We start from the raw sequence: 11,932 nt of genomic DNA on the forward strand, positions 1-11,932 counted from the left end.
CTCACGATCTCACGCATGGCACGCATTTTTCTCACGCATCTGGTGAAGTCTGCAATTTGGGCCAAAAATAAGGAGCATAGCTCAAAGGATTAGAGTGATAGTTGCAATTGAAGGTATATTTCCCTTTTGCCTTTCAAAATTAGTAAAAAGATAGTCACTTAAGTATGCACCAGATGCTCCAAGATGTAAAGTGGGACTCTCTTCAAAGACGACGCACAATTGCCAGGCTTTCACTGATTTATAAAGAAACTCATTGTCTAATCCCGTCAAACATAAATCATTTTAAAAGGAATGCCAGAAGTGGACCAGCAACCAGGTCAAATCAGCCCTTGAATTACAATACTATTCAGACCAACAAAGATTGCTATCATCATTCACTTCATCCAAGGACAATCCCAATTTGGAACACACTGCCGGCTGAAATAAAATCTGCAACCAATATTGATACCCTTAAATCTCGTTTGTCCAAAATGAGATTTTAAAGTGCTGCAACTGTATGCATGAGGGACTGCACGTTTATAGCCCAGCAGCGGCGGTTGGTGCAATACTGACAAGACAAGACAAGAGGGGCCAAGCAGTAACGTTAGGGAAGGGGTTTTAGCGAAAAAAAAAGTAAAAAATAAATATGTTGGTAGGTGACCATCATCAGCTGCAGCTGGTCACCTCGACGTAGAGTCATCACAATTACTCAATGCCGTGGCATCACGGTGATCGATCCAGTCGAGTAGTTTACCGAAGTAGAAGTAACATTAGAAGATCATACAGCTGTACTGTAAATAATTTTGTGTGTAAAGCAAGATCCTGTCTAAGCCATTAGCGCCTAACTGTTATCAGTTAGATCTGTAGTCTATTATTTTTTAAGCAAAACTTGAGAAGTAAAGTTGAGACAAGGTTTTGTGTTCACTCTTGATTTTGTTTTGGTGCATTTGCAGTGTAAAAAAGGCCAAGTACCAAATATGTCGCTACAATCCAATGAGAGTGTGGGGGCAAGGAGCCTGGCCCACCTCGTCAGCTATGCCTCCGACTCCGACGAGGAGAAGATGAAGGATGAGGAGGAGGAGGAGGAAGATGGAGAGATAGCGGAGACGGAAGAAGGAGAGAAAGCGGATGGTGATGACATCTCAGCCAAGGAGACAAAGACACAGCTGAAGCATGGAGCGAGTAAGGCGAAGTTTTAGAGTAATCCGATAGTTTCGGTTCAGACCTACAAATGTCAGGTTTCTAACATTTTTGGGGGAGATAATGAAAAACTTCTTATGAAATTTGAAAGAGCATGTAATTCCAAAAGGGATTCCATGTTTATTTGATGAAAATTTGTTTGGAAATGGCTGAGTTATCAAAAAAAGTGCAATCCTAATAAAAGATGGGACCTACGGTACCTTTTATTACGATCGCTTTGTTTTACTTTGCTTTTGGATGTCTCAGCCATTCCAAAAGCAGTTTTCTTCCAATAAACTTGAATTGCTCTTAGAATGGCGATACTCTGTACTATTTCATAAGTGGTTTCCTGGTATCTCACAAAAAGAAAGGCCCAATCCTCGTCTCCACCAATACTATACTATCCCTTAAAGATGTTTAGATTCCCTCTTCTTTTTTTGAGGCCTGCTTTTTTCTTCATTTTGGATTGGAAAAAAAACTGAAGAAGTAGTACAAAATATGACCTTGTCTAAAAATGTTGTGTTTCTTAGAAGGAATTTGACCAAGAAATTATGTGAAAAGATTGATTGATTATTCTCCCTTCAAGTTTAAGCTCAGATTACAATGTCCAACCGTAGATCTTTAGTACAGAGAATCCAGCCGTCCTGCTTTGAGACCATTTTCTCAGAATCTCAAAGGGGAATGAAAGCCAAATATAGACCTGCATGTGGACCGAGTGAAAAAAGCAATATTAGTAGAACACATCTGTTCAAAAAGTTATTTGTGACCCTGCATCACAAAACCAACAAAAGGTTCCACCCCCCCCCCCCCCCCCCCCAACATGGATTTTGAAGTCCAGGAGCAGACTTTAAGCTTTAAAATTATGTATAGCTCAATTCAAATGTACTTCCCTAGTATCTAAATACTGGAAAGAAAGCACACACTCTGGAAAAGTGTGAACTGAGAAAAGAGGCTCTGAAGTATAGAGTCGATTCAAGCGCTTAATCTTTACCAAGCTGTGCTAGCTGTGCGATGAAAGGGACAAAACACAGGATTTTAACCACTGGAGCAACAACAATGAAGTGATTATCAGATGAAACTGAGCATGTTTTATTACCACATTCTGTCCATGATTAATGCCAACTAAGCAGTAGCGTTATCTTTTCAAAAGTTATTAGACTTGAAATTGAAGAGTGTGCAAAGGATTTCAAGAAATGAAAAGGGGCCTCTAAGACATACCTGATCTGTATTCTACTTTCCCCCAGAAAAGGATGCAGTAGAAAAACTGCTGAAAACGCACTTTCCCATTCATGTTATGATCGGAAACCAAAGAATAGGAAAGCTCTTTCAGAAAATATGAACAGGACTCGGTTGACCCATTTCACCTTTCTTGAACCCTCACATAAAATCAAGGGATGCGACTTTTTGTTGCTTTTGTGATGCACCCGGTCACATTTATATTTATTTTTGTGCCATCATGTTGGAATGAAAACACTACAGCAGATTGTGACATCACTAGAGGTCAATAATAATCAAGACAATTGAGAATTCCACAGAATTAGTTTTTCTAATGAAACTACAAATTCCTTCAACTAGTAACCGAAGGGTAATATCATACTCCCTGATTCCTGATTGGGGTAGGGCAAGTGCTCCTTTGTGACTGACATAGTAGAAAAGTGAAGAAAAAAAAAGTTTAAAAGAAATGTCAAAGTGAATGAATAAATCACACAAATATGTGCTGTGTGTTGAAAAAAAAAAAGTTTAAAAGAAATGTCAAAATGAATGAATAAATCACACAAATATGTGCTGTGTGTTAAAAAAAAAAAGTGATCACACGTAGAATAGATGTGGAAAGAATTACATGTACAGTACGCATACTAAAATTTTACTCAAGAGTGATGTGGACATGGTGGGATTTACAAGTACATGCTGTACATGTACATGTACTGTGTGTGTTTAGATACAGCTGTATTATGTCCTCATCTTCTTCCCCATACTTTGGTAAGAAAGAGATTTTTTTCTGACTTTCGGTTATTACCTCAGTGTAAATAAATATGTAAAATTGTAAAATATATATAAAAAAATAAATAGGTAAAATATAGAAAATGAAAAACATACAAAAAGAACACTTACTTGTCTGACTGATGGGCGATTTGTCAAAAGGCCCCATACTTTTGTTCGTAAACTTTGAGATGGATCCTAATCAAGTGATTGGCAGTAAGCTTTCATGCGACCAGTCTTTTTTTTTCCTTTTCTTTTTTCTTTTTTTTTGGCCTACATATAGGTCTAACTTTACTCTTTACTGGGCATTAGTAGGGCCTTATACACAATGTATACCCATACAGAGATACACTGTAATTCTGCAAAGAAATGCAATATTTTCATGTGCTTTTGTACAATTATAAATTGAACCCCCAACCCCCCCCCCCAAAAAAAAACAACAACAACAACAACAGCAACAACAAACGAACAAACAAACAAACAAAAGCTATCACCTCAGAGCTGGTGATTATGGTTAACTGTATAACCAGAATCATTTGCAGCAAGAACCTTTTTTTAATACAGGCCTGTATATCTGATGGTTGCACAATGCTGTACCACAGTTGTTGTAACAGTTCGTTCTTCTCTTGTTTGTGCGTACAAACTGTAGGCCTTGTGTCCTATTACACCGGTGAAGAGGAAGAAGGAAGGAAGGAAGAGGAAGAAGAGGATGGGGTCAAGGGTCAGACAGGGTCGCAGTCATGGTCAAGGTCAAAGGTCACGCCAGAACCCGTCAAGGAGTCTTCTCAGCTGAAGAGAGTTTCCGTAAGCGAGTCATCTTTGACAGTCTAAAGAGTATCATTGTACAAATAGTGAATGGTCTCGAGTGTTATGGTACATGATTTTGCATGAGGTGATTTTAGAGGCGCTGTATTTAGCATTTGGAAGCCGAGTTGAATAGTGCGCCTCTTTTTTCACCAAATGCGAAATCTTGTTCCATTGCACAAGTAAAGACCATGCACTATTGTTTTATACAACACCTCGAACGTCAACAGATGTGGTCCACTCTGATTCTTGAATGTAGTACAGAAATGGCAGCCGTTTTTTTTTTTTCTTTCTTTCTTCTTGTTCTTCTGTGAAAGGCAAATAAGTACTGTACGAGCTGAAATTTTCGCAAACAGATATTTTCGCGAATTGCTACTTTGGGGACATTTTCGCGTGTTGTTAACTTCACGGTTGCGAGGGTCTAACTGAACTTATAGTTATTCACGCGTTGTTATTTTCGCGGTTCAAAGGCGATTCGCAAAATTCGCGAAAATAAAACCACCGCGAAAATTTCAGCTCGTACAGTAGCACAGTCAGTTGGTGTAGTAGTACCATACTACTAGACTGACTTACAGTGCTTGGTAGTAAGTATTGTATGTACATGAAACCAATCAGTTAAAGTTGTTTACTGGTAAATGAGTGACAGAATTGTTGAACTGTTGTTGAACTATTGAGAGCTCTTGGCAAAAGTTTGTTTAAAATGATGACATCAGAGCCGTTCGATGGAACAGAAACTCTGAGTCAATCATTTGTTTAACATGGGAATCGATTGAAATTGGTGACGTCAGCTGTGTAAAATAGTCCTCTCATACAAAATTACACACCCCCCCCCCTCCAGATCTCGGCTGTCGACTGCGCGATCGCGACGAAAATTGGCACACACATTGCCTATGATGTAATCTTAAAAAGTACCACGAAGTTAAATTAAAAAAAAAAATTATCATATATGCTAAATTATGCTAATTTATGCATAATGATGCATGAAATCAGACAATTTGGCATAAATCACTTGATAAAGCTCAAAATGGGCACATTTTTTGTGTAGATATTCTTTTTAGTGTCCTGATCAAATATAAGACAAAAAAATTCTGCCATCAGAAAAAAATTCTCATGTATTTTATTGTTTTTTATTTCTTATGTATTTCTTTGTTTTTTCGACTGTATGAATTTCATTGTTTTTTCAATGAAACTTGTCCGAGACATTGTTCCAAGCAAGAAAATATATTATTAATTGATTTTAATCAATAAAACCCCAAGATAATCATGCTTTTATGAAATTTGCCTGTAAGCACAGTTTTCATTGAAATTGTACACGGATTCACGTTGTTGAGCAATTTTTGGTCTGACATGCACGTACATATTTATGCGCAACTTCGGAACCGCGCGCCCGGGCATCGCAAATTTGGTGTCAAAAGATGCAGGAGACTTGAAAGAAAAAAGTCATGAAACGTTGCGGCGATAGCTTTTCGCGTTAGCAATACATCGCGCGGAACATCGAGGGGGGGGGGGCCTCGGAGCCCCCCCCCCCCCAGCCTAGTTAGGGTTAAACAATTAGAAACTTGTTTTATGGGTACATTGATTTGTAGTCATTACATATACTTGATTTTTACTATAGAATGGAATATTTCATGAAAAACAATATTCTCAATTTCACATGCATTCTATCTTGCAGCTTGTGGACAAGGACTATCTCACAGCATCCATGTCGTTACCAGAGTCGGCTCTCTCGCAGAAGATCCGGCGGCTCAGCGCCGAGGAGGTTTCTCTGCCCCCCGAACCACCCGGCAGGTGTCCCAGGCAGCTCCAGGTATGTTTGGGCGATTCAGGGAGGAGCATGGTGATAGGAGAGGAGGATGGATCGAAATGATATTTTGATGGTGGTGATGGTGGTGATACTCAGATAGTTGTGATGATGATTGAAGTACAATATGTAGTATGATGGCAACAGCAGTGATGTTGAAGATGGTGGTGGTTGCTGTGATATTGGTGATGGTATGGTGGTCGTACAGTACCTGCTGTGATAAGCATTGTGGTTTTGCGGTGGTAGCAGAGATGATGACGATAATTAGGATGAAATAATGATGGATGATAATGTCACTATTGATGGTGGTAGCAGTGTGGTTTCTGGGAGCAAGGATAATGGTGAAAGCAACTGTGATGATTTTTGGTAGCAGCAGTGATGGGGTAATCTTGTAGGTCTCTTGAGAAAAATGATGACGACAACGATGATGATGATGATGACAATGATGCTGATGTTGATGATAATGATGATGATAATGACAGTGATGACAATGATGACGATGATGATGACAGTGATGATGATGATGACAGTGATGACAATGATGATGATGATAGTGATGACAATGACAATGATGATGATGATGATAGTGATGACAATGATGACGATGATGACAGTGATGACAATGATGATGATGATGATAGTGATGAAAATGATGATGATGATAGTGATGACAATGATGACAATGATGATGACAGTGATGATAATGATGACGATGATGATGATGATAATGTTGATGATGACAGTGATGACAATGATGACGATGATGATGACAGTGATGACAATGATGATGATGATGATGACAGTGATGATGATGATGATAATGATGCTGATGTTGATAATGATGATGACAGTAATGACAATGATGACGATGATGTTGATAATGATGATGATGATGACAGTAATGACAATGATGATGATAATGATGATGATGATGTTGATGATAATGATGATGATGACAGTAATGACAATGATGATGATGGTGATGATGATGATAGTGATGACAATGATGACGATGATGATGACAGTGATGACAATGATGATGATGACAGTGATGATAATGATGACGATGATGATGATAATGTTGATGATGATGACAGTGATGACAATGATGACGATGATGATGACAGTGATGACAATGATGATGATGATGACAGTGATGATGATGATGATAATGATGCTGATGTTGATGATGATAATGATGATGATGACAGTAATGACAATGATGATGATGATGTTGATAATGATGATGATGACAGTAATGACAATTATGATGATAATGTTGATGATAATGATGATGATGACAGTAATGAGAATGATGATGATGGTGATGATGATGACAATGATGATGATGGTGATGATGATGACAGTGATGACAATGATGATGTTGATAGTGATGACAATGATGATGATGATGATGACAGTGATGACAATGATGATGATGATGACAGTGATGACAATGATGACGATGATGACAGTGATGACAATGATGATGATGATGATGATGATGATGATGATAATGATGTTGATGATAATGATGATGATAATGATGATGGTAGTGCAAATGTTAGTGTCATCAGCCATGATGAAGATGGGAGATGCACTGCCAGATGATGATGTCAGTGAAATATGACGTTTCTTCAAATGATTGGTAAATGAAGTCCTTAAGAAATCCAAAATGCTTGTTCGAATCATGATTCCAGTCTATGGCTTGCATTCTGCTTCTATCGTCTTTTTCTTCCCGCAGGAGAAGATCAACGGCTACTACAGGAAGCAGCAGGATGTGAACCAGCTTATTCAGAGGAGAAAAGATTTCAGAAATCCAAGGTAATGGAGAAAATAACAAGCACAACAACCAAAGCCTCGCACAAAATATAGAAAATTGAAATGAAAGATACCTCAGCAGTAAATTTACATCAAATATATGTTCAATTTTGTTTGTTTCTTAATCCTCTGCCACGAAGTGTTACCACAGGCAGTATTTATTTGAGTTGTCTGTCCGTATTTTCAGCGGTTCAGCTGTAATTATTCTAAATCAGTGTATACAGGACTAATATTTGAACTTTTATGCATTTGATACTGCACAATAGCATAATGGAGAATTTTGGCCATAGGATCAAAGGTTAGTGAAAATGCTTTAAACAAAAAACACCAAAAAAAATCTTATTTTTGACGATAGCTAAAAGTCTTTTCATGAAAATTAGTGATTATATCTTGCCAGATTGTAATTTGTTGCCAACCTTATGAAGCTGTCATCTCACATTGTCAAGATGTAGTGTGTAGACCCATTGGGAGAATCAAACAAGGCAGAGGATGAGTGCCAGTTGCCATAGCGACATTCTTATTTTCTCCCAATTTTGAGTCAAGTTTTCAAAAGGCTGCTGAATGTGCGAAAGATGCTGTAACTTCAGGAGTTAATATCTTTATTTCATTGCAGTTCCTTTGAATAGATGTTTTCATGTCAAAATAGATAAATATATTGTTCTTTGATACTCGTGTATTGTTCTTGAAAGGTCAAAGTTCAATGTTTGCCGTATTTTACCATCAGTGCAAGTGTACTCAAGATTTGTATAAAGTGCACAAATGATAGCAAGTAAAACAGCAACAACAGTGAAAGGTATGGCACGTATTTGATTGTGATTTTACTCAAACACCCAACCTTGTATCTCCTTCACTCAGCATTTATGAGAAGTTGATCGACTTCCTCGGTATCGACGAACTTGGCAGCAACTACCCAAAGGACATGTACGACCCTTATTGCTGGGAGGAGAGTTCTTACTATGAGGCTCTTGGTGAGTATCAGAGATGGGGCGGGGGATCTTCAGAAAATTGAGGCCAAAACATAGTTTTTGTATGCCTGCAGACCTGTTGTTTTTTGCTCAAAAATGCAGTACCACATGCATGCAGAAGGAATGTGTGGAATAATGCTGTACTAACAAGATTTCAGCATGGTAATAACAAAATGTGAAATATTAGCCAAAGAGGTTTGCCAGAAGTCCACAATCTCAGAACTTCTCTGGTCGTACTTGCTACGTAATTTTTCATGATTGATTGTCGATAATTGACAAATCGGGTCAAAGCAATCTTTTAGAGTGAATCACATGATTTCTGTCTTTTTTGTCATTCATTCACTCATTTCATTCTCTTTTGTCATTCATTCACTCATTTCATTCTCTCTAACTCTTACATTCACCTGTTCTTCCATTCTTCGGTCCTCTGCTCCTCATGTTCTGTCATTCACTCAGTGGTTCTTTCATTAAAAATCTCGTTCTCTCACTCCCAGTCATTCTGCAGCAAAGGCACAGTCTCCTCTTATTCTTTCTTTCTCCTATTCTCTCGTTCTCTCGCTCCCCGTCAATCTGTGCAGTGATAGTGCAATCTCTTATTCTCTCGTTCTTTCGCTCCTGTCAATCTGTGCAATGTAAGCGCAGTCTCTTCTTATTATCTCGTTCTCTCGCTCCCCATCACTCTGTGCAGCGAAAGTGTAGTCTCCTCAATTTTGTTATACTCTCGTTCTGTCGCTCTCCATCAATCTACAGCGAAGGCTCAAAAGGAGGAGATCCAGAAGAGGAAGGAGAAGGAGAAGAAGGAGAGAACCAAGGTGGAGTTTGTCACTGGCATGGTGAAGAAACCCCAGCTGCAGGCAGCTCTTGTAACCAGCACAACGGGAACAGCGCCCTCAACCTCTGCAGCGAGCCAGGGACCCGTCCATGGTAAGAACGTAGAGCTTGTATTACGGTGACATGACATTTGCTCCTCCGACAGTTGGTCAGGTCTTATTATCTCCACAGACTTAGGGTCAGGGTTAGGGTTAGGATTGTGATAGGGTTTAAGGTGTAGTTTGATGCGAGGATTAGGATTAGGGTTAGGGTTGTGTTTGTGGTTAGAAGCCATGTTTGGCTCAGCATACAGATATTCCACGGGAGCAGCTGTTGCTTGCGCTAATATTATGGACCCTACATTACACATACTAGAGTGGTTACTCGCTATGCGCCCTAAATGATTGCTTTGTGACTGTGCAGAGAGACACGAGGCTCTAGGCTTACCCCTCATGGCTAGCATGCTAGAATACCAGCAAACAAGGAGCAGCCAAATCAAGGAGTGTAGACTCACATCAAATTTCAAAAGTTCAAGTTTGCCCTGTAAAAGATGTTACTTGAGCACGTAGAGCACACACACAAAGTTACGTTTGCCATAACTACATGTAAAGTGGATAGTGAAAAACCTGCCATAGTAATAGTAATGGGGTACTTGTCGTAGGATTTAGGTCCTCTTATGACAAGATTCCCCTGCAATGTACAGTCATTCTATGAAACTTGGTTAAAGAACAACAAAGAATTCCAAAATTGCAAAGTTTTAATGTTTTCCCTCTTCCCCCCCCCCCCACCCCCGCCATTCTCGTTCCCAATTTTACAGAGGAGAAAAAGCGGAAGAGTAAATGGGACAACCCGATCCAGACCCTTCCACCTCCCGTCCCGCTCATGCAGCGACCGCTCATTTCCGTCGTCACCACCACCATCACCGCCCAGTCCGTGGTCTCCACGACGACGTCGGCGACGGGGTCAAAGACCACGGTCATCTCGTCGATAGGGACCATCAAGAAGCCAAAGATGGAGAAATGATGAAGAGCGGCGCTCAGTTGTGTGTATCAGCAACAGAATGCTGTGTGCACCAACTTGAACACTTCTCCCAGACAAAGACTGGTGTGGTAGCGTGTGGTAGCAGTGGCTGGAAAGAGCAGTGGGAGAGTGGCAGCAAGCATCGTAATCTACCTCTCATCACCAGCCTTTGAAGGTTCTTGAGTTTGTGAAGTCAGTTCTGGAAAGATTCCCATATGGTTGATAGATTGCTATGTTGGTGACAGTTGGTGCATTATTTGTTGGTGCATTGCCGAAGCTGGTAGTGCAGTTTCAAATTTGAAGGTGTTGCAGAGTACAACACCAGCCACAAGCTGTAATGGACTTTGACATCTTTACCAGACAAGGACTGTGTGGTAGGAGTGGCTTGAAAAAGCTGGAAGAAGCATCAACTGTAAACTGATACCTACCTCACCTAAATCAAGCCACGAGTGCGACTCAGTTCCGGCGAGATTCTGAAATTATTGTGATACATGGATGAGGACAGTGTAAGGTGTAAGGCCAAAGCTGTGTACAGAGATTTGACTCGGGAGGGTATCGCACAATATGACACACCCACCAGCTACAATGACCCTCTAATGACGGACCAATGTGAAAAGAGTGATGTGGATTGCTCTTTGATAATTAGCCAGTTCGAGGTCCAGTTTGAGCATGAGCAGAAAAAGGTCATTTGTACTGAGAGACAGGTTGTTTTTTAAATTCACTGAAATAAGCATCTTTGATGCGATGATTACTCATGTAATCCTTATCAATGGAACCTGCCAGTACACTGTATGTCCACCTGACGGCAAACCTGCATTAATTTGACAATGTTAACCTGTTCTGTACAGGAACCTGGTGGCCTGTGCATTAAGTCTATGGGCATTTCAGAATTCAGTATGGAACAGGTTAACAGAAAATGTTTGTTAATGTGTTCAAAACAGCGCAATGAAATGGATGCTTCTCAAAGTGTTGACTGACGTACCATCATGGTCACTTGATCTACTCGGGTTCATTCGTTGTTTGAATACGAGTTCCATAAATTGCTATGTTTACCAAGCTTAAAGGTCCTGTTTATCTTGGGAACAGTAATTTTAAAAATGTTCAAGATATTACATTTGATGCATATGTGTAGGTCTGATGTAACACAAAACATCCTACCATATACATTTTTCGCAGTAAGACCTAAAATATAAGGAGATATCCGTATTTTTCTCATTAAACCGTAACTGTAGACGGCTTAGTCTGGCAACATTTTTATTATAACTATTGTTCACATTTTGTGTATTTAACAATACTTAACATTGATAATACGGATTCAAATTTTTACAGTGGATGTTTCTATCCCAAACTCTCATTTTGGAACTATTTTAAAGTACTAGTGCTGGATTTTTGTTTCATCTGCAAATGGTAAATTATGCTTTTAAGTAGCATGTCACTTTAAATCGAGTGAAGTGACTAACCAACTGAAAAAGATGAAAGGTCATTTGTACCCATGTGCACATGAGCTATCTCCAAACTGGCTTATTAGTGATGTACATGAATCATGCTTCTTATCTTTACCGTGATCCTAATA

General features: G+C 39.4%; 1 protein-coding gene across 1 annotated transcript; it reads left to right on the forward strand.

The window, feature by feature from the left end:
• Window positions 1-956: 956 nt before the first annotated feature.
• LOC139730079 (SAP30-binding protein-like) lies at window positions 957-10,362 on the forward strand. Its single transcript, XM_071640987.1, has 7 exons — window positions 957-1,161; window positions 3,788-3,942; window positions 5,615-5,749; window positions 7,488-7,567; window positions 8,420-8,532; window positions 9,280-9,461; window positions 10,162-10,362. The coding sequence occupies exons 1-7, from the start codon at window positions 957-959 to the stop codon at window positions 10,360-10,362; spliced, it is 1,071 nt and encodes a 356-aa protein (XP_071497088.1).
• The last annotated feature ends 1,570 nt before the right edge of the window (window positions 10,363-11,932 follow it).

The sequence above is a fragment of the Diadema antillarum genome, unplaced genomic scaffold (genome assembly GCF_040938485.1).
Source record: "Diadema antillarum isolate AM-2024a unplaced genomic scaffold, OU_Dant_1.0 seq00000290_RagTag, whole genome shotgun sequence".
In the NCBI taxonomy this organism is placed as follows: domain Eukaryota; kingdom Metazoa; phylum Echinodermata; class Echinoidea; order Diadematoida; family Diadematidae; genus Diadema; species Diadema antillarum.